Source organism: Echinops telfairi, unplaced genomic scaffold (genome assembly GCF_000313985.2).
Source record: "Echinops telfairi isolate 266 unplaced genomic scaffold, ASM31398v2 ScPeMD7_25;HRSCAF=90, whole genome shotgun sequence".
NCBI lineage: Eukaryota > Metazoa > Chordata > Mammalia > Afrosoricida > Tenrecidae > Echinops > Echinops telfairi.
The window spans coordinates 15,666,822-15,690,504 of record NW_022103922.1 but is presented as its reverse complement, the minus strand read 5'-3'; the positions used below and the strand labels follow the sequence as shown (position 1 = coordinate 15,690,504).

The following is a 23,683-nucleotide window of genomic DNA, read 5'->3' as shown; positions in this document are numbered from 1 at the left end:
CAACAGAAAAGTGGGTGAAGGGAGACATCGGACAGTGTAAGATATGACAAAATAATAATAATTTATAAATTATCAAGGGTTCATGGGGTAGGGGGATAGCGGGGAGGGAGGGGAAAAATGAGGAGCTGATACCAAGGGCTCAAGTAGAAGAAAATGTTTTGAGACTGACGATGGCAACAAATGTGCTTGACACAATGGATGGATGGATGGATTGTGATGGGAGTTGTATGAGCCCACAATAAAATGATTTAAAAAACAAAACAACAACAACAACAAAACTGGTAGAAGAAGACAATAATGGTTTCAGTCTCTCGGATAATGTAATCCCAAGTTTTTGGCTGTCTTAATAACATTTCTCCTAACATATGTTGCATGCTGTAAGTCTGTTGGATTGGCTTCTGTCAGTCAGGCATAGAACTGGTATAGGTCACACCTCGAGCTCAGGTATGCTAAGTAGGATGCATCCAAACAAAACAAAACAAAACGCCCCAACTCACGGCGATTCCAACTCCTAGCATCGGATAACCTCCGCAGCAGGTGTGGCAATCCAAACACAGGGAGCACAGTCAACAGCAAGCGCTCGCATCCTTGGGGGAGAGCAATATAGGGCTCAACTACTAAACTAACCAGGGTCTCTGATAAAACTGTGCCCTTTCCATCAATATGCTTTTTAAAAATTGTTTAACATATTTAGAAGTGAGAAAAAAAGACTGAGCAGTATTGGGGAAGAAGAGAGCAAACCTCCCGTAGATTGCCTTCACTCTCAGGCTGTCTAGTAGTACTTAGCTCAGGGCTCTAAACACACATCCCACAGAAGAAAACAAAGGCCAGGTTTGTCTCTTGCTTTTCCTTCTTAGAAGGGAGAGATTTACAGCCTCAGAAGCCCACGGGGGCACTTCTACTCTGTCCATAGGGTAGACATGAGCTTGAAGCTTTGTAGAAGGCGATTTGGGGACAGATCAGTTGACTCTGCCACTCGGACCCTATAGGACCGCGTGGGACTGCCCCTGTGAGTTTCCGAGACTGTCACTCTTTATGGCCATGGAAAGCCTCACCTTTTTCCTGTGGAGCTGGCTGGTGGTTTCAAACTGCTGACCTTGTGGTTAGCTGTCAACTCCTAACAACGGTACCACCAGGATTCCTATTCTATTACTGCTTAGGTGATACAATCAGTCAAACACAAAACGACGAACCGAAAGGTTGGAGGTTGGATCCCACCCTAAGGTGCTTTGTCATAAGACGAAGCTGGCAATCTGCTTAGGAAAGCCCACCACCAGGGAGACCCTGGTGCGCAGTCCTCCTCTCCATACCTGGAGTTACCACGCTGAGTTTTACTAGCAACCACCACCACTGTGCTCACACAGCTCCCTCGGTGGGCTTCTATTTCTGTGTAAGTGCAGGTGTTTTCTGCCTCAGGGCAAAGGAATTGTCTCCATCCGATATGTTCAGTGCTACTTTAATATCCCCAAACCCACTGCCACCAAATTGATTCTGACCCATGGGGACCCTATCTGGGATTTCTGAGGTCGTCACTGTTTATGAGAGCAGACAGCCTCCTCTTTATCCCTCAGAGCAGCTGGGGGGTTGGAACCACTGACCCTGTGTTTGCAATCCAACCAATGCTTACCTGTCAGCCCGTCAGGGCTCCTTATCATTTGGCCTGCTTGGAGGCACCAGGGAAAAAAGGGATCTGAGTGACTCTACTTGGTAGAAACCATTTTTGGTCACAAAGATCAAGGGCTAGAATAGACGTCCAAGTCTTGTCTATTTGAGACTCTCTTTGGTTTAAGGGCAAAGATCTAGTTACTAGACAGACAAAATAGAGCAGAAACAATAGAGTGCTAAGCTGTCTTGGGAAACTCTTGACTGTAAAGAACTGAGGGAGAGCGGAGTGGAGACCCAAAGCCCATTAGTAGGCCACTGGAGACCCCCTTGCAGAGGGGTCTTGGGGAGGAGATGGGCTGTCAGGGGGCGATGTAGCAACGATGAAAAATACAACTTTCCTCTAGTTCCTAAATGTTTCCTCCCTGCTCCCACTATCATGATATGAATTCTACCTTGTAAGTCTGGCTAGACCAGAGGATGTACACTGGTACAGATAGGAACTGGAAATACAGGGACTCCAGGGCGGATGAGCCCTACAGGACCAGTGGTGTGAGTGGCGATACTGGGAGGGTAGAGGGAGAATGGGTTGGAACGAGGGAACCGATTACAAGGATCTATATGTGACCTCCTCCCTGGGGGACGGACAACCGAAAAGTGGGTGAAGGGAGACGTCGGACGGGGAAAGATATGACAAAATAATTTATAAATTATCAAGGGCTCATGAGGGAGGGGGAGGGGGGGAGGGAGAGGAAAAATGAGGACCTGATGCCGGGGGCTTAAATGGAGGGGAAATGTTTTGAGAATGATGAGGGCAATGAATGTACAAATGCGTTTTACACAATTGATGTATGTATGGATTGTGATAAGAGTTGAATGAGCCCCTAATAAAATGATTTAAAAAAAAGAAAAAAAGAACTGAGGGAGGGCTCTGAGTGGTCTCAACGGACTCCTCATGTGGTTGCCCATTAAAAAACAGACAAAGAACTAGACCCTGCATACTCGGGGTGCGTTTCCACCGGTAAATCTGATGAGATTGGAATTAATGAGTAATTTTCTCTTCAAAAATTGTTTCTAAAGGAGCTTATTACAATGTGAAGTTTCATCATTTGAGCGCGCGCGCGTGCGTGCGTGTGTGTGTGTGTGTGTGTGTGTGTGTGTGTGTGTACCGAATGGTAGAACCTTGAACTATAATGGAATCTGTACTCTTATGTTAGGAGAACTTTGTCTAACTTCCAGAAGATTGTTCCTGCTTTTTGAGTTGTTCTAATAATTCCAACAAAAACAAGAGTCCCCAATGGTGTCTTCTTGTTGGTTTTCTTTTTGGGAATGAGTGCTAGTTTTTAATCCAGGTCGCTGTAACCCTCCCCAGGCATCTGTTTCCTAGGGAGTTTTTGAAATTGAGCATAGCCGAGGGTGCACACACAACACACAAAGCCTAAACATTATTCTTTAATAGAGCTTAATAGGAAGTTGAAAGCAAGCCTTATGTGAACCTATTTCTTGTGAGACGATTGTATTAACAGCACCCTGCTGTGTAATGAACAGTTGCATGCAATTTGCCTCGAAAATGTTTTGTTTAACATCTGTTCAATTAGTGTTTTCATTTCATTAGTGAAGTTTGTCTAGTTAGGACCAACAGGTTCATTTTTCCTATTGAATATTTGGGGATTTCAACGGGAGCCCCCATACCTGCTGTTGAGATAGCCCCTTGACCTATTCCAGAAGACCAAGTTGATGGCCACATGCTCTGCTCATGTTCTAGTGAAAAGACTTCCTCACACACAGCACCTCTTGCACCTGATCCAAAGCAAGGACTTCCCTGTTTAGCACTGAACTTGCTCTTTTGAGTAGGAAATACCACAGTGAGAAAAGATCTCTAGTTTGAACCAGTTTACTGTCATTAAAGTGAGTAATGAGTTAGGAATGTGTGACAATTTAATTATAAATTGTAATTGAAAAGCAGTTGAAGTGGAAAAAAAACAAAGCTAGACAGTAATTAGAAAAGGATTTAGCTCTCCTTTGTTTTAGTTAGTAAATTTATGGACAATTATGGTTGTCGCCCTTTATAAAAGGAAAACATATTAGGAAACATAAAACAGATGTTTCTTTTCACAAAGCAGATTGTCTCTTTATCACCATGACTATTTGTCAATGATATGGGGGCAGGTTCTTGCCTTTATCTCCTTCCTGGTTGTCAATGAGAGAGAGGAGCCATTGACGTCTATGGGAAAAGTGTCATTTGTATTAGCGATAAAGTCTTCCCAGGATGGGTTGTGTTGTCTGACAAACGTTTGAGGCTGCAAAAAGGGACAGACCAGACACCATGAGCTCAAATAGTCACAAGGTGTAAATCCTGATGGGTCCTCTCGGACGCTATCAGTTCCGATTGGGCAGAAGGAGGGCAGAAGGAGGGTCATGACGTACTTGGAAGCGAAGATGCTTCTGTAGGTTTCTTATTGCTTGTGAGACCTGAGTACAGCTCACTGTTATATTAATTGTACAAAGGAAATTTCCTTTGAATCTCCATTGGTCTCCCACTTCTGCTCCTATGCAGGGAACAAAAGCAGTCTTTTGCGAGTATCTGAGAGACAAGGGACCGACAGGCTTGCCTCTGTTCCGCGGCACTAGTGTCCATAGCAGTGACTTCCTGTTTGCTCCCCCCCCAAAGTTTTATTGAAATGGAATTCACCTATCATACACTTCCATAGTTCAGTCATATTTAAAAAGTTGCATATACGTTACCATAATCAGTTCTAAAACACCCCACCACTGCATTCATTACTTGCTCCCCATTTCTCTCCAACCTCCCCGCTGCCCCGAATCCCAGTAAGTTGTCACATCAATTATTGTCTCTATACATCTGCCCCTCCTGTGCTTCCTCAAGTAGGAAACAAAAACAAACAGAAACCCTTAGAAACAGTAAATATATTTTAAAAAGAAACAAAGAAAATAAGACCACCAACAGTATTGAGATACACCAGAGAACAAAACTTCTGTCGAGAAAAAAGCAAGGAATATTTAAAACTAGAACAAATCCAAAATGGGTCAAGAAGGAGATCCAATGATGCGGTATCGCATTATAACATAGTACCATCGGTCATAATCCACTCTACAACAGTCGCTGTCTGACATCAAGGTAATCCCGGTCCTTTGATTGTGGTCAGAGGGGATCCACCAGGGGCTTCATCCACGCAGGGACCCTGCAGATGGATGTAGGGCTCCCACTGTCACCCGTAGCCTTCTGAAAATTGGGTGTTCACAATTGAAGCTCTGCTACTTTCCCTCCTTTGTGTTTGGATTTTGTTATTTGTCCTCTTGGAAGTGACTTCTTCTTTGGCTATGAAAACTTTCTCCTTAGAAAAGAAATCAAAGTATGGAAAGCGAGGAGAAGGGTATGTGAGGGCACTTGAAAATTGAATGAAAAGATCATGGATTTCCCCCCCATACATTTTCCCATGTGTCGCGCGCGGATGACACGGCGCAGCACGGACCGAGACAAGAATGGTCAGGACCCTTCTGGTAGATGCAATCTGCGAAGTTTATTGACGCTGCTTCTGAGCCCGAAGTCAGCTGCGGAAGACTCCAAGCTCCTAAAACCCCGGGTATAAATACCCTGCTCGGTGACGTGTCCTACCAGGATTGGTGCAATTTGATAATGCGTAGCGAGCGGCTGGCAGCGCATGCGCAACAAGCGGGCGGCTGGCAGCGCATGCGCAACAAGCTTGTTTACAGCTTAGCTCTGACGATGCGGGCGTGGTCCGGCGCCATCTTGTAATGGCGTCCACACCCATGCACTCTCATCTATAGCCTGATCTGTACTTACCAGTGATCCTTTTCTGAGTCTCACATTTACAGCCGTAGTGAAAGCTGGCTACGTTGCACATTAACAATTGACGCCTGGCAGTAACAGACTGTGGGGTAGGAGGTGAGAATAATGATGGCTGTGGGGTTCAAGTTATGTATCCACATGACGGGGCCATGTTTCTCGGTGGTTTTCCAGTTATGTAACCATGTAGCCATCCTCCATTGTTGTATAATGCTAATTATACAGATATTTGGAATCTCATCAAAGTGAGGAGCAAGTATATGAAAAACTAGCTCTCTCTCTCTCTCTCTCTATATATATATATATATATACACACACACACATATACATATACATACACATATACATACACACACAATATGTGTGTGTGTGTGTATACGCGTATACTCACATGCAATTATGAATACCCCGAGAACTATAGGATCCCTGGTGGAACAGTGGTTAGGCACTTGGTTGGGCAAAAGACCTAGTGCTCTGTTCCCATAAAGATTAATGACAAGAAGATCCTATGGGGGCAGTGCTGCTATGTCACATGGGGTCACCCCACGTCAGCATTAACAGAAGTTAACAATGACAATACAATGTGCTTGTGTGAGGGATCCTGCCTGCCTTTGCCTACACATACAAATCCTCTATGGCTAGAACCCCCAAAGGGTGTGAGGAAATACAATTTTGACAAAAGGCACCATATTTTAAATGTGCCGTGGACTATATGAAGATCATTATTTAGAAAAGCCATTACCTCCCAAATATCTGCTTGATCTGTTGGGATTTTCCTAGTTTATAGCTATTATGGAAATAAGACACAGCTGTCGGAGCAAGGTGGGGAGGGCATGGGGGTGGGTGGCGGTGGTCCTCAGATGGTCACACCCACAACGCAATGACAGTCCATCACTTCTCCAGGCGGCACTCCACAAAGAAGATCGTATGCCCCTTTCCTCACAGACATTTTTGTCCATTTCTTCGTGTGAACTAGGTTTTTGACTGTCATTTCCTTCCTAACGAAGTCAAGTATGTCCACAACGGCTGCCCTATTCTGGATGAAGATGCCGTGAAGCTCCGACTTTACAGGTAAGACACCTAGCAATGCCGCTTAGCCTTTGCCAGAGAACCATTCTGTGGACTTCCTGGGTGGGGGGGTGGGGGGGGTTCTGCGTGTGGACGAGTATTATCCACATGGGGGCACGGCTGGATTCCAGACCAGAAAGCGCTCCGTGGAAACGGAGCCCTGACCATGTGAAGCAAGTACCGCAGCCACCTTTCAAGGATCGCCACGTGTGCCATCTCTCTTGGGCTCTTCTGTAGTGGGTTATTGTGCTTGCCCAGGTGTCTCTGGTGTTCTGGTCCTCAATCAGGTTCTGGAAATAAACAAAGACAATGGCTGCAAAGAAAGCAGGGGTGGCTCCTTGATGGCACTCTCGCTTTCATGTGGGAGACCTGGGTTCGATTCCCACCCAACTCATCTCAAGTATAGTCACCACACCCCGGTCAGCGGAGGTTTGTGGGCTGCGTGGTGCTAACCAGGTTTCAGTGGAGCTGCGGGCTAAGGCGTACCAAGAAGAGGGGCCTAGCCATCCACTTCCAAAATATTGACTAATGGAAACCCAAGGGATGATAGTGGTTGGATGCCAGTGCATGTGGTGATCGTGAGTCGGGGGCCAGGGATTGAAGACAGCTAACAACCATAACAATGGTTATGTAACCTGTGAATAAATCAGGGCATTGTACACTTTCAGAGAGGGTCCTGTCTATGAGTTGGAACTCAATACAAATGTTAATTATAAACAAGTTCATGGCGATGGTCTTGAAGCATAGACTCCATAGAAACAACAGAGAACTCAGTGTGGGGCTGAGTTAGACCTTCATATAGTCCCCTCCCTGCCCTGCACCCCCTCCCAACTTTTTGTTGTTGTTGTTGTTAATCATTTTATTAGGGGCTCATACAACTCTTATCACAATCCATACACACATCAATTGTGTAAAGCGCATTTGTACATTCATTGCCCTCATCATTCTCAAAACATTTCCTCTCCACTTAAGCCCCCGGCATTAGGTCCTCATTTTCCCCTTCCCTCCCCGCTCCCCCCTCCCTCATGAGCCCTTGATAGTTTATAAATTGTTATTTTGTCATATCTTGCCCTGTCCGACGTCTCCCTTCACCCACTTTTCGGTTGTCCGTCCCCCAGGGAGGAGGTCACATATAGTTCCTTGTCATCGGTCAAATCTTTGGCTGCAATACCTCAGTGTGAATTGCTCTCAGGGAGTACACCAGTGAAAACAACTTTGGCCGAAGACGTTGGAGCAGTGGGTCATTCTCGGAACATTCCAGATGATGGACTGTGGGGCGGGCATAGGGAACTGAGCATAGGAAACAAAAGCATTGAGGAGACATAGACTCTTCTCGGTGGTCACAGTAAAAGGGGAAACAAATGCGTGGGTCATTATGATGCCCAGTGACAAGTTCCAAAAGAGAGGCATAGATGAGGTGCTGTGCTGGACGCAGGGCATGGCCCCTGTGTCACTTTCCTGGAGCAGACCCACGCTAGGTGGTTGAAACAGCAGCAACGATTCTCTTGTCATTCTGGAGGCTGTAAATCAAAAAACAAGGTGTGTCGCAGGATTGGCTGCTTTTGTTGACTCCGAGGGAGGTCTAGTGCTAGTTCACCCCTCCCTCCTCCCTTCAGGCGGTGGCCTGCAGTCCTTGGCTACCTTGGTTTGTAGACTGAGCACTCCATTCTTTTCCTCCCCATTTCACGGTGTTCTCTTCGGTGTGGACCTGTGTGTCTGGGCACCAAATTCCCTCTGCTCACGAGGATACTAGTCAGTCCTTGGACAACAGGCAACCCTATTTCAGTCTGACCTCATCTTCACTTGATATTTATTATGGCTCAGAATCGCCGTGATAGCAGGTGGCGCTAGGGACCGAGACTTTATTTCCTCAAAGTGAATGGGGGTGAGGGGCGCGTGGAGTGGAGACCCAAAGCCCATCGGTGGGCAGTTGGACATCCTCTCACAGAAGGGTCACAAGGAAGAGATGAGGCAGTCAGGGTGCAGCATAGCACCGATGAAACACACAACTTTTCTCTAATTCAGTGGTTCTCAACCTGTGGGTCCTGACCCCTTTGGGGGTGGAACGGCCCTTTCACAGGCGTCGCCCGATTCATAACAGTAGCAAAATGACAGTTATGAAGTAACAATGAAAATAACTTTATGGTTGGGGGTCACCACAACAGGAAGAACTGTTTTAAAGGGTCGCAGCATTAGGAAGGCTGAGAACCACAGCTTTAGTTCTTTAATGCTTCCTTCCCCCCACTATCATGACCTCAATTCTACCTTACAAATCAGATTAGACCAGAACATGCACAGTGCTACAGATAAGAGCCCACAACACTGGGAATCCAGGATAGAGAAACCCCCCAGGGTCAACAATGAGAATAGAGATACCGGGAGGATAAGGGGTGCGGAGGTAGGGGGAGAAAGGGGGACTCGATCACAAAGATCAACATTTAACCCCCTCCCAGGGGGACAAACAACAGAAAAGTGGGTGAAGAGCAACAAGGACGATGTAAGATAGGAAAATAATAATCTATAAGTTATCAAGTGTTCATGAGGGAAGGAGGGGGGAAATGAGGAGCTGATACCAAGGGCTCAAGTAAGAAAATGCTTTGAAAATGATGATGGCAGCATATGTACGATGTGCTTGACACAATGGATGAATGTATGGAATGTGAAGGGAGACGTAAGAGCCACCAATAAAGTATTTAATAATAATAATAACAATAAGACTTTATTTCAAAGAAGGTCACCCTCACTGGAACTTGGGATGAGGACTTGAACATTGGTTTGACAGTGGGCTCAGTTCAACCTGTCCGGGCATCCAAGGCATGCTCTTTCCTCGGTCTTTCCTGGGTTGTCCAGTTAACAATCAAGCTGACATCAAAGAGCCTGCCTGTGCAGAAACAGCCCGGAAGGGAAGGAAAAGCGGGTGGGTTTGGGTTGCTCCCCTTCTTCCTTGAGGTGGAGAGGGTGGGTTGAGGAGCATGCGTTAAAGGCAGATCAGGGGTTCGGTCATGACTCTTCATCTTGAGGACATTGTAAAAACAGAGCATTCAGAGGAGTTGGCGAGAGATGATCAGAGTCTGTTGATTGCCCGTGTATCTCTGTTCCAGCTTCTTGGGCAAGCTACTTGCCCTCTTGCTGCCTTTTTCCTCTCTAAAATGGGAGACACAGCGCCTCCCCTCGGTTCTTGTGAGGGTTGAATGAGATACTGTTTGTCAAGAATTAGCTCAACTCTTAAGCTGCGAAAAGAGCTCATCCATTGGGAGCGCCCTGTTGGTGCATTGTTGATCGGTTGTCCCTCTTTACAATGAAGGACAGGCATCTCTGTCACCTTGGAAACTACCTTGGCTCTGGCGTCCCACTGCGGCAGCCGCCAGGGGATCACGCACAGGAAGAATGGTGAGGATGCATGGGACAGGCAGTGTTTCCTTCTGCGGTGCACAGGGTTGCTACCGATCAGAACCGACTTGCCGGCACTAACAGCAACCACAAGGAGGGAAGGAACAATGCCGAACACCCCGTTTGTGCCAAGAACCAATAAGACATCCCAAGCGGGCTTTGAATGTCCACTCGTGGCATGGTGTTTCCCAAGAACCCAAGGGCTCTGTGTAGAATCGCACCCACGTGGGACTCTGCACTCTGAGTAGTCACTCAATCCGCATCTGGATGATCGGTTAGAGAGTAGGTATTGACAGGTGACTGGAGGGAGAGGTGTAGAAGATGGAGTTGTCACCAAGGTCAAAGGAAAGGAGGGACAAGGCAGAGAGAGGTGGGAGCTGAGTATGAAACAAAACCCCAAATCCACATATTTTGTTCAGGCCGCTTCTTCACCTTTGGGCCAGGGACACAGCTATCTGAAGAATTTGAGTACCCACAAACCTTGCCTTTGCTCCGTTTTCTCCCCAGGTTTACTGAAACAGACACCTTCACGGAAACCTTTGTCCTGCGGGTCTATCTGCGGGAACCAGACTGTAACATCATCCGCATGAGCCCCAATGTGCTGGAGGTGTCCGAATTCTATGGGCTGTCCCGGGCCATTGATAAGAACGTGCTCAGCTTCGATTATGGTGGGGCGGCTAACCTGGAGTGCACCGTCAGCCTGGCCCCTGTGGGCACCTGGCTGCCTGCCCACGGTCAGATGGTCCTGGTGGAGCCTGGGCCAGAAGAACCCCGTGGAGATCAGCCCCACAGCTTTTTCCCTGAGACGCGTATGATATGTTTTCATTATTATCTGGATGCAACTAATCAGACAAGACTAACTACGAGTCAGCACCTTCCACCTCGACAAACAGTTTAGTTAATGACTAGGTGGGACTTTTAGCTAATTGAAAACATGTCATATGGTGGGCGACTGTGTAGAGACTGAGCTCCGAGTCCTGGGATTAAAGGCGGCCCCTGCGGTTTGTTCTCTGCATTAGACGAGGCAGTGACGGACCCTGTCAAAGTCTCTGTGAAATCGGTTGGTAGATGGGAGTCAGTGAGATGACGCATACAAAGTGCCTCATGGGACAGGCTCCGTAATTGTGGGCTGTGCCTGTTAGGAGTGAGGAGCCATGGTGGTACCCCGGTTAAGCACTCCGCTGCTCACTGAAGGCCTTTGGGAGGGACAATCTGGAGATTTCTCCCATAAAGATTAGAGCCCAGGAAAGTCTGTGGGGCAGTTCGAGTCTGTCTTACAGCACTGCTGTGAATCCATATTGACGTGAAGGCACACCAGAGCAATATTGTTATTAGCAATATGTCCCTGGGTGCCGTGCGTGGTTTGTGATCAGTGGCCAACTAAAGGTTGGTGGCTCAAACACAAGCAGTGGCACCATGGGAGAATGTTTGGGAAAGCTGCTTGTGTAAAGATTACAGCCTCGGAGACCCGCTGTGGTCATTGTTCTTTGTCCTGTAGGGTCCAGGTGAGTTGGAGTTGACCGTGAACAGACACAACACCACATATGCATAGGCGTGTTCTATGTACTGTGGACCAGACCAAGAGCTATAAGGGTGAATCATAGTGATGATCCCTTGAATGTGGACAGCAGTTTAGAGCTAAACACACACTCGCCCCTAGCTCTTCTCATTCAGTTCCCACAACCATCTGCTTACGAAGCAAACTATCTATCCTGAACACCAGAGAAATGAGACTCAATGAGTCAGTGACCCGGAAACATCGTGTATCCCACAAGGGTGAAAAATTGGGTTGGGAAAGATGGTTGTGGTTTTCAGTGGACAGAAACGAGCAGGCCAGTTCAGGTTTTCAAAACATATGTAAGGGGAGGTTCTGTTGGAAGAATAACAGGGCCTGGCAGGAACTGTAGGATTTGAATGTGTGACGAGCAGCGTGGGGAAAGAATGTCAGTGAGTTGAAATAGCAGAGATTGTCTGATGGCACCCTGAAAGCTGATGGTGGGAAGGAATTAAGATCATGGATACTTTAGTGAGTTGCTGACCTATAGTCCAGCAGTGTCCAACCACCAAAGACACATCCTATTATTTTTTCTCACTGTGATTTCTGGTAGCCAAAGGGACTGGTGAGACCACTGGTCAACTGTTCTTTTCTGTGGTATGTAATGACAAGCTTTTATGAAAACCCCCCCAGTGACTCATGGCAGGGTACAAATGAGTATTTGCGGGGGTTGAGAGAGGAACAAGTATCCATCGGAGGGAGGATTTGTTTTAAAACTTAACCATCTTTATGTTCCCATGACTGTCTTAACCCAATGCTGTGCTTTCTAGACCTGGGAACAGAACTGAGGTGTCCAGGTGGAAGCTGTCCAGTCCGAGTGAAGAAAGTAGGAAGTCTCAAAGTGAGCTGTGAGGAGTTCCTGCTGATGGGGCTTCGCTATCAACACCTGGATCCCCCTTCACCCAACATTGATTACATCTCCATCCAGCTGCACCTCACAGACAGCAGGAGTAAAATCATATACAAGGTAGAGCTTGGGGTTCTGTGTCTGTGTTCCCAGTGGATCCACAAGCAAGAGATCCAATTCCAGGGGTGCTCATGTTGGCTTCCCTGCCTGGGGGAGGTTCCGTTTCCTATGGTGGGTGGGACTGCTTCTGGATTTAGTCGAACATTACGGGCCCGTTCCACCACTAGGTCCTTAAAATGGCAGCTTTTATCTATGATGTTAGCATTAAATGACCCTTCTCTGACCCCGTTCTAGTCCTAAGATAACTAAGACAACTTGGGAAGGCCGGGGGCTGGTTCTAGTTCAACCCTCTTCTTTCTTTACCTTCAGCATTCTTCAGCTTGGCATCGGACCTGCTGCAACATTTTTTTTTCTGTAACGCGTCTTTCCCCACTTTGGCCCTCAGAACGTATTGGAGAAAATTAGGGAGTTCACCCACCCCCTCTGCAAGACGAGGGGCGGTTTGCAGGATGTTTTCAGTCCGGCCGTGGTAGTTGTCGTGGACAATAAGAGTGTCTCGTTTACACTCTTCCAGACCTTGCGATGGAGAGTTGATCATTGGGAAAACATGCAAAATACACCTCTGCATCCCAATGCCCCTTCTTTAAAGAGCATTTCATTTCTTTTTGGTGGCACTATACAGCCGTACACACATTTCTTCACCATTTCTACACCAACGGTTTGGCACCATGGGTTACATACTGCACGCTGTGCCAGGCTCCCATCGCATCACCACGCATCGAGGCTCTGCTCCTACAAGTTCTCATCTGGGTTTTAGATGAACTGTTGTCAATGTGAACTCACATCCATTCTTCCACGTTTGCACGTCCATGTTTAGCTTGACAATGGCATCACAGGACAGTTTGGGATCAAGGGTACACATGACTTCTGGGCATTCGATTTGAGGTTTTCCTACAGGATCAGTGGATCTTTCATTTCTTTTCAAGCATCCTGCCAGTTCTTCTCCTTGCTGTCTTCCCATCGAAATGGTGACATAAAGTAGGGTCAATGTGCATGACATTGTAAGTATGGACTCCACTAATTCACGCAGCAGATTCTTTGGGCACTGGGGAGAACGGAGAAAGAGTGCACCTGGGGAAAGAACTCAGACTTTGTGCAGGTAGAAGATGGTCTGAGATGACGTTCAGTGAGAGATTGTCAGCCTGGCCTCTTGCTAGTGTTTCTGCTAAGAGATCCAGTCAACTACCGAACATTACCCCAAGGAATTGATAAAATAAAGTATGATAAAACAGGATTTCAGAATTTTAGAATTGAGATCTGGAAAGGTCTTAGAGAAATGGATCAGATAGATCACTTGGGGGAGGCCTAAAAGCAATGCTCCCCAAAGTGGGCAATACCATCCCCTAGGAGTGCGGGGATGATCCCAGGGGCTGCAAAAGCAGATACCTACATTTTATCCTGGATTGTGGGCTATAGAACATACGTTTTTTTATTGCTAGATGGGTGCTGAGTAATTTTTTTTCTGAAAAGGGGGTGGTAGGGCAAATAAGTTTGGGCAGAAACCTATGTTTTGAAGGGTCTACTTCCATCTGTAAGGTAATCGTTACAGGATTAACACTGGGCCTAGATAGGCTGGGCTCAAACCTCTAACTATTTGCATGACCTTGAGCTTTATGCTTCATTTCCCCCATCTTACAATAGTACATATTTCTCTATTCAATGTGATGGCTCTTATAAAGCAGGTTGCACAACGCCTGGTGCACAGTAAACACTGCATGTTTTGATTGTGATTAGCCAGCCTTGAAAATAATTGGTTTAGATCAAGCCTCTTAGTTTGTATTATAGTACTGACCCAGGGAGATAAAATACTTTTTCCATATGCTTATGGCTCTTTTCTGGCTGAGCCAAGACCTGAAATTTCATTCTTTGGTCTACTAGCCTTGACTCTTTTTTTTTTTTTTTTTACTCTATTTGTCTCCATAACAAAATCAGAACCATTTTTCTTCCTGAATAATTTAAAAATTCTTTTTCCTTTTTTAAGAGTTTAGGAATTTCTTTTATTTGTGATTGTATGTCACTTTTACTGAGAGGGTACCCATTAAAATTACTGTATTACTTTATTTAGCATTAACTTATTCAATAGTCATTCTGGCAAGTCATAAATTATACTATTTTGTGAATATATAAGAAATATACTCATTGTAGAGAATAGTTTAAAAACACAAAAAGATATAAAAGAAGAAAATAAAACTAGCTGTATTCCTGCCATTAATTTTCACACACACACACACACAGTGGGGAGATATTCACACCAGAATTGGTTTTGTATTATGGAATTGAAGTCATATTATATATGAAATTTTGTATCTTCATTATTTTTATGCTTGTACAATCTACCATGGAAAGTGACTATTCTTCTATAATTTCTTCCAGGTTTGGAAAAACTTCATTTACACTTGCCTGTGGAGCCCATCTGAAATGGTTTTTATTATATGGTGCAATTCAGGAAACAGTCTTTTGTCCTTGTTTTTGTTTCTTTTACAAAATTTTAATGCAGTTATTGAATAATTCATGTGTCTCACGGATTTCCCATGATTAATTCTCATGTATTGAATAGCAAGACCTTATGCCTGCTCTTTCACGGCTGGCTCTTTTCTGTCTTCGAATCACCTACTTAGGGAACAATACCCTATTGTAATTAGTAAAGGTCGGCAATACACTTTATTATCACGGATACAGCCTTCCTTTCCCTCTACAAAGTTTCTGTCATTCTGCCTTAGTCATCGCTCCAGACAAATAATGACATGTCATCCATGTCAGCTCCAAAACAAAAGCCCCTAAAGGTTTTTATCAAGATCGAATTAAAATTGTAAGAGATTTTTGGGAGGGTTGGACTATTAGACCGTTTGCTATATCGAGGCTCCAAGCATCCTGGTCTTGCTTGTCATCGAGGCGAATTGTTCTTTCATATGTTTCCAGATGTAAATGTGGAAGTTTCCTTCATGGAAATCAAACACACGTGTTCAGCTCCCTTGTAGGCAGTTTGTTTTGTGCAACTATTGTGACTGGGAAGCTACCCTCCCTCATGAGTTATTTATCATAAATAGAAATGCTATTTTTGGTGTCATTTCCTTTTATCTGGCTTCTTTTCTGAATTCAATTATTCTAGGAATTTTTTGGTCCTTTAGGTTTTTAAAGAACCTAATTATATCTTTCATTAGCGATGATCATTTTGTCATTTTCTTTTCAGTAACTACTCTTCTTACTTGTGTTCTATTCCCCACTGGTTCCGCCAGAACAATATTAAATGGAACGATGTTTATAAGCATACTTGTATATTTTATTAATATCAACGACTTGACATTATCTTTTAAAGATACTTTTCTTACCCTAAATTCATCTGTGTTGTAAAACAATATTGTTCCTCTTGCTTCTGTTCTTTAGAAGATAAATTCTAGCCATTCTTTTATTCTCCATCCTTTCTGGCCATTTCACTTTAAGTGCATTCCCTATAACACATATATAATCATATAATCGGATATTTTCATTTTTCAGAATATTTGCCTTACGTAAGTTAACATACACTATGTTTGTTGTAATCATTGATAGCTTTCTGTCTATAGTCATGTCTTAGGCTTTCTTGATATTAAAAAGAAAACATTTTTACCCGCAAAATCATTTTTGCCTTTATCTTTAGTTGTTGAAACTATTTTATGTTTCACTAACATTTTCCTTGAATTTTATGAAAAATGAAATAAATTCTTTCACCTTTGTTTTTTTAACTCTTTAAAGGAAATACGTGAGGCGGGTTAGCTCTGTTCCCCCCTACAAGTGATAAGCATCGAGTCAGTTTATTCTCTCACCTCCCAGTCTTTTTTATACAATTTGTCATTCAGTTTTAGAATATGGCTGTGATGTGCTCTTTCTTACGGAATCTACTTTTTCTTCCCAGCACACATTTCCGACATTTGCAGTCATGTGGTTGTTGTTGGGTACCATCGGAGCAGTTCTTTCTCACAGCAACTCTGTGGAGAACAGAAGCAAGCCATCCCTTGGCCCTGCCCCTCTCCCAGTCATCCTGTGTTAGCTTATTGTGGCGGCCATGGGTTCATCTGTCTCCGTGGCCATTGGGTTCATCTGGCTCCTTGAGGGCTTTCTCCAGGGACGGCCCTCCTGATGACCTGCCCAAAGTACTCATGATGCACTCTGGCATTCCTTGCTTCTAAGGGACATTCTGGCTGTACTTCTTCCAGGACAGATTTGTTTGTTCTTTAGAAGTCCATGGTCCGTTTACTATTCTCTGCCGACATGATCATTCAAAGGTGTCCGTTGTTCTCTGGGTTTCCTTATTTATTCCTTGCTCAACGTTCACATTCATCGGAGACTTGGGCGAGGTGCACCTCCGTCTTCAGGGTGCTGCTTTTGCATTTCTGCACCTGAAAGAGGTCGTTTGCAGCAGCTGTGCCAGCACATTGTTTATTTAAGCTTGGCTGGAGGACCAACTGGTCTCGGTGTTCAGCACCAGCACTATATACCCTGCTTTTCCCATGGTCAAATTTTCAAATTATGCATCTTCGGATAATTTTTTAAAATAGTACATGGAATAGTAGTAGTAGTTGTGGTTAGATGCCATCGAGTCAGTTCCACTTCATAGTGACCCCTATGCACAACAGAAGGGGACACTGCCTGGTCCTTGGCCATCCTGGAAATTGTTCTGAAACTTGAACCCATTGTTGCAGCAACTGTGTCCCTCCATCTCACTGAGGGCCTCCCTCTCATTCACTGGCCTCTGCTTTACCAAGCACAACGTCCTGATGCATAGCTCTGAATCACGTGGAGAGGATCCTCAAAACCTGGGAAGTCTCAGAACATCATTCGTCTTTGTGAACGATGCAGCCAGCAGGCAGGGGAAGGATTTGACAGTCTTCTCTACTTTCGACTCACCCTTCTCTCCTTACTGGTTCTGAACATCCAGGGATGGGCAGGAGGGGGCGCTGTTGGGCTGCTAACCACGAGGCCAGCAGTTCAAAACACAGGAGCTTCTCTGAGGGAGAAAGATGAGGCTTTCTGCTCCCAACCAGTTTTACAGCCGTGGAAACCCTGGGAAGCAGTTCTTCTCCGTTGTGTAGGGTTGTTGACTCGCCGGCAGTGGGTTTGATTTGGATTGCTAACATCCGTTAGTTTCTGGTTTTGTTTTCTTTGAAAATGCTATTCGCCGTCTTAGAAGCATCGAAAGGCACCTCACGGTGGTTTTCAGTTTCTTCGCTGTGAGAGCTTGAACACGGTTCAAGTGTCTGGTGGCCATTTGAATATCCGCTTGGTTGTCGTGTCTAGTCAAGCCCTTTGCCCATTTGGTGATGTTGTTATTTGTCTAGTTGTTGTTGTCAAAGTTCTGTACAGTTTGGTCTTTAGCGGCATCTACAGCTGTAATTGGATTGACCGAATGGCTACTACAGAGCTCAAAGAGCGGCATGGTGAGGATGGTGGGACCAGGCAGTGCTTCCCTCTGGTCAACACAGGCTTGCTGTGCGTCCGAACCACCCTGCACCTAATACCAGCGGCTCCAAGGAGGCTTCCTCCCACAACACTGCAAGATATTCCCCGATGCAGTGCGCCTCCTTGGGCCCGCATCACTCACTTCTGCTTGTGTGGTTTTAAAGGGGCCAGCGCATGAGCGAGTAAGGTAACTGCCATTCAGCAGAAGGCGGCTTGATTGCTCCGGACTCTAGTTGGGTCTCGCCCTGGATCTCGAAGCTAGGCGCAGGCAGTGAGAGTGGACCAGGTTCGCTCCCTCCCTGCCTTCGGTGAAGGCATGCTGTCACTGATGCGGATGTCCACTTCGGTGAATTGTCTTCAGTCTCTGTGGATAGGCCCATTTTCGGTTTGGCTGTCATTCCTGATTGATACAAGGGGTTTGAAAGAGAAGCGTAGAGAGATGGAATGGACAGATCATGGAGTTTTCCAGACATTGTGGAGCTCCTTCATCATGCAGGTTGGAACACAGGTCCATTGTGTCCTTGTAGAACTGCACACGCATTGCCTGTCTGCGGTGGACCCAGACATTGCTAAAGTGTGTTTAATCAGCAATCTTATTTAATTCTCACTTGATACTTGTTACATTTCTGGAGCTGGATACCTCCGTTCTTGCTTCGCAACGCTGAAAGAATTCATGTGGCAGAAGCAATTTTATAATCCAAGTAACTTTTATGAGGGAAATTAAAGTTTCAGTAGTACAGCCTCCAAATGAAGTACACGCAGCTTCTGGGACGCGTACAAGCAGGAGTTCGCTATAGAACATTTAAAAAGATGCAGGAGCACAAAACCTGTGGGGAAGCAGGAATCCCCAGAGGCCAAGAGCAAGAGGGCCCCTGTGCGGGCACGGGTGGGTAACCACACGCAGGAAGAAGCGCACCCTCAGGTGTGCTATCTCCTGGGCTGGGGAGGCGTGGTTGAGGGTTTGGGCAGACCTCATTGGCTGAGTTTAAGCGCATCTGCGTGATGTCATATTGCTGGTGCCTAAGGTGGGAGTGCCCAGGTTGGCTTCCACCTGGGCCTAGATGGCTTGTGTCTGAGCATGCTCAGTTCTGGAATTTCCCGTAGGCGTCTAATTAGTGTGCCTGATTTCTTTCTAACTCCCTTTATTGTGACATGGACAGCTAATTTTCGTTTAGCGTAGGCATTTGGGAAGACAACCCCGCTTTGTCCCTATTCTAACTACCTAGTATTCTCGTTTTTCAGAAGAGAGAAAAATAAATGAGACTTGGAAGTTAAGTCATCCTCACACAAGTCTTAAGTGCTGGAGAAAGAATAATAAGCATAAGTACCTCAGATGGCAACATTTGTGCCTGTTCTAGACCTGGCTATGTCTTGGAAGTCACTGGGAGAGTACCGGAATTTCTACTCCCTTAAAGAGTTACAGTCTCAGAAACTCACAGAGGCAGGTGTGCTCCATCGTATAGAGTCTCTGTGAGTCAGCTTTACTCAAAGCAGTGAGTTTTGGGTACTTTAAAAGGTGCTCATTTTCTGTTCCTCCTTGGATCGTTACATTAGGATCTCTGGAGGTGGAGCTTAGCGCCAGTCTGTTTTAAAGTCACCCACAGATTCTAATGTGCAGCCAGATTTCAAATCACTACTGGATAAAACTTACCAGATGAAGAAAGCTGATGGTGTCTGGCTATCAAAAGATTTAGCTTCTGGGGTCTTAAAGGCTTGAAGATAAACAAGTGGCCATCTAGCTGAGAAGCAACAAAGCCCACATGGAAGAAGCACACCAGCCTTTGTGATCATGAGGTGTCGATGGGATCAGGTATCAGGCATCTAAGACTCAGAGCAAAATCATACACAATGTGAAGGAGGGGGCGAGGCATGGGAGAGGAGACGCAATGCCCATCTTTAGACAATTGGACATCCCTTCACAGACGGTCACGGGGAAGAGATGAGCCAGTGAGGGTGCAGTGTAGCACCGATGAAACACACAACTTCCCTCTAGCTCTTTGGTGCTTCCTTCCCCCCACTCTCATGACCTCAATTCTGCCTTAGAAATCGGATTAGACCAGAACATGCACACTGCTACAGATAAGAGATGACAAAACAATAATTTATAAATTATCAAGGGTTCAGAGGGAGGGGGAGGGAGGAGGAAAATGAGGAGCAAATGTTTTGAGAATGATGAGGGTAATGAATGTACAAATGTGCTTTATACAATTGATGTATGTATGGATTGTGATAACAGAAAAGTGGGTGAGGGCCACTGAGGGAAGGGGAAGAAATGGGTAGCTGATATCAGGGGCTCAAGTGGGAAGAGGATGCTTTGAAAATGATGATGGCAGCATATGTGCAAATGTGCTCGACACACTGGATGAATGTATGGATTGTGATAAGAGATGTAAGGGCCCCCAATAAAAGGGGGAAAAAAAACAAAAACAAAACCTACCTGAGGACTGTGTGGCTTTATTAACCCTGTTTATTATAGTTTCATTCAGGCTGTTTCCCTGTCTATTCATCCATTCATTTTTTCGCTCACTCATTCATTCATTCATTCTCTTTCTCCTTCCAAAGTCAGAGAGCGCGTGGCTGCCTGTCCACATCAGAGCTGGCCTTCCGAATCAGATCCCAAGGGCTGCGTTCATGGCCATGTTTATTCTGGAAGTGGACCAGTTCATCCTGACCTCCCTGACCACATCGGCTCTGGACTGCGAAGATGATGAGACCCCCAAGCCCTTGTTGGTGTTCAACATCACGAAGCCCCCACGCCAGGGCTTTGTCACTCACCTGTTGGATCACACCCGACCCATCTCCTCCTTCACCTGGAAAGACCTAAATGACCTGCAGATTGCCTACCAGCCACCAAACAGCAGCCATACGGGGAGGAGAAATTACCAGGTAGCTCAATTGGTATTATGTTAGAGTAATCCAGCCTCTAACAATCTAGTGGGGTCCGTAGGTACAATGGTATGGTTATAATATATAAAGATCATTGTAAAGTCATAGAAGATAGGATAGAGAGTAAAATAAAGGAGTCGGACACATTTCATGGTATCATGCTCACCTCCAGGATGGCCATGATCTTAGCAGCCAGGTCTATGCAGAGGGAGGGAAGAGGAGAGGGCGAATCTTTACTGTCTTGGGGTAATTATAGGTAGCCATAAGCGTTGCATATTCAGTAGTTAATATGTCACAAGGTGGGGGGTAACCACAGTAAAGTCTCTGAGCTCACAGATGAGGAAACCTAATGCCTGCATGGGAGAAGGCATGAGGGCGGATGGGTGCTGCGGTGGGAGAAGATAACAAGAATGTCTGCTTCTATAGGGAGACCGAATCACCCATGTTCTCACTTAAAAGCAGCATAGCTGTTAGGGGAGAATCTGTGGTATTTGAGCAGGATAATGTACTGGGACTTCATCTCTAACTTACCAAAGTGGTGGCTTTCCTAATGTGGAATACTAGCATTCCAGATTCCCTGTCATAAGTTAGGGAATATAGTTCTAGTCATATTTCCCCCAGTTTTAGTTTCCCACAGTATTACAGAGGCATTTGAGTCCTTAGAGTTAATTTGCACATTCATTGTCCCTGAAGGGAATCAAGCTTTGTGAATCGGGATGCAAACCTCAATGCCCCAAGGAGCCCAGCAGGCAATGTCAATAGGCTCACCTGGCTGGAGGAGTACCTGCCACTCAGCCTGGCCTGACTGAGCCCGAGGGAGAATACAGAGACACCTAGTGTGGCCACAGTTTTATTTTTCAAGTCAAGTTGGAAATATGGATTTTTATGTAAAACATTCCAGTGTTGAAATATGAACACCATTCTATGACTGACTCCACTTATACGAAAGATCTAGAATGAGAATGTGGGTAGAGAGCAAAAGGGGGAGGTGATGGAAATGTTGCCAGTGGATCATGCTGCAGAATGTGATGAACATGATAAAGCTCTCTGGATTGTGCCTGTGAAGAATGTTGGAGTGGCAGACGTCTATTGACCACGGTAAACTCAAAACTTACTACCATCGAGTCGATATGGACTCATAGTGACCGTATGGGACAGGGTGGAATTGCCCGGTGGTTTTTTGAGTCTGTAACTCTTCACGGGAGTAGAAAGCCTTGTCTTATGTTGTCAGACTGCAAGGGGTCTGGGACAGCCTGTCACCGTAGCCAAAAACAGAGACCTGGTTGATTTGAGAAATTCTAATTTTATTCCTACCAGCGCATGCAGAAGGAAAACAGCCAGGTCTCTTCACTGAGCTGTTTCAGAGCTCAGACCCGACCCCACAAGTTAATATATAAGAAACAAAATTTTTAAAAATTATTTTACTATCATTAAAGGAGATCAGTAGGTTTTTACAGTGTCACAAGATGCAATCAGTGCTCTAAGAAGGCAGATTCTAGAATGAGCATTAGGAAATGATTGATACCTACATTTCTTTAGGGGCCAATAGATCACCACCCCTGGAAGCTTCAGGGGCCCTTGTATAGCTAAATTGAGGTGATGCTTTGGGTCTGGCTACTTGTCTCACGGACTTCGTTAGCCTCCCTACTAAATTGGAACATCCTGCTGGTTAAAGTGAAAGGGAATTTTTCCCATCAGAGAAGGGACTGCCACATTTTGGATTTTTAACAAAGTAATTTGTTATATTTCTCATCTTTTTTCCCTATCTCATAACCAGAGCAAACAAAAAACATTAAAAGTTGAAAAGTTAGAAAACATTAAAACATACGAACTACGGAGCACTACAATATCATGCCGAGGGGCAACATTAACGCATGGGCTCCCCAGCCGGAGAACTCTGGTGTCTTTGTGCACTACCAGCCGTTGAAGCTCGAGCCGAGCTTTGCTTTATTGGCTAGATTAGACAGACTGGTCCATGATTTGAGGTCTTTCCTTTTTATCAGTCACACGCAGGCTAGGAGATTCCATAGTGTCAATTTTGATAACCAATTTCACAATCAGGCATTTTCCGCCAGGAAGGAAGTTCCTCTTCCTGTCCAACCTAAATCCCTGTAGCTGCAGTTTCAGCGCCTCCCCCTTGTTTCGCGTTGAAGGAGAATGGAAAACAGCTGGTAGCCATCTTGACATAATAACCCTTCACACACTTGAAGACCTACCAGCAAGTTGATTCAAACATGATGGGAAATTTAAATGAGCAGATTGAGACGCACTGGTGTTCAGGTTTATTATGGAAAATGAGTGTCCTGGGCTTACCAAATTGGCCTCCATAGAGTGTAGGCATTTTCAGCCTTTAGCCCCAAGGACACACGGAAGACTTCACACGGCCACGGCTGTCTCTTGCCCTTTGTTTTGCTTTCCCTCATTTAATAGTAATAATCGGCAGCTGTTCTTTCTCGCGTGCCCTGGCCTCTTGTGCCTCCCCAGCTATGACGTAATTTCTCATTATGTGTCCAGACTTGACCCGGGCTCACATGCTTCCTGCATGCGTGTTCTGCCATGGTGTTGTGCTTACCAGAAAATGGACCCAGGCTTTGTTCTGAGGAAAATCCACCTCTCTGCCATGGGGTCTGTTCTGACTCACCGTGATCCTGCCGGGCAGAGAACTGCCCCCGTGGGTTTCTGAGACGTTGAACCCAGACAGGAGCAGCTGGCTTGAGGGTTAGTAGCTCAGTTCTAGCCCAGGCCTCCTTGTGGTTAGAGGGTAAGACCCCGCTTCTCAGGGGAGATTGTGGGCTTTTCAGATTTGTTGGGCTGGAAGCTCCGGGCCTGTTTAGACCTTTGTCAGTGCAGGCCCTGGGCACTTCCAGGACAGGAGGACTACCAGGGGTTCTGAACCCAGCATCTTCCCTGGGCATGGCTCTCAGTGTGTTCTTTCAGGCATTGTGTTAGA

General features: G+C 45.6%; 1 protein-coding gene across 1 annotated transcript in view; it reads left to right on the top strand.

Annotated features, from left to right (window-relative positions):
- Nucleotides 1-23,683, top strand: part of FREM1 (FRAS1 related extracellular matrix 1) — a 154,649-nt gene that overhangs the window by 1,803 nt on the left and 129,163 nt on the right. The window contains exons 2-5 of the mRNA XM_004706538.2: nt 6,408-6,502; nt 10,397-10,698; nt 12,215-12,411; nt 20,410-20,733. Coding sequence (XP_004706595.1) covers nt 6,408-6,502; nt 10,397-10,698; nt 12,215-12,411; nt 20,410-20,733 — 918 coding nt within the window. The remainder of the gene's footprint in view (nt 1-6,407; nt 6,503-10,396; nt 10,699-12,214; nt 12,412-20,409; nt 20,734-23,683) is intronic.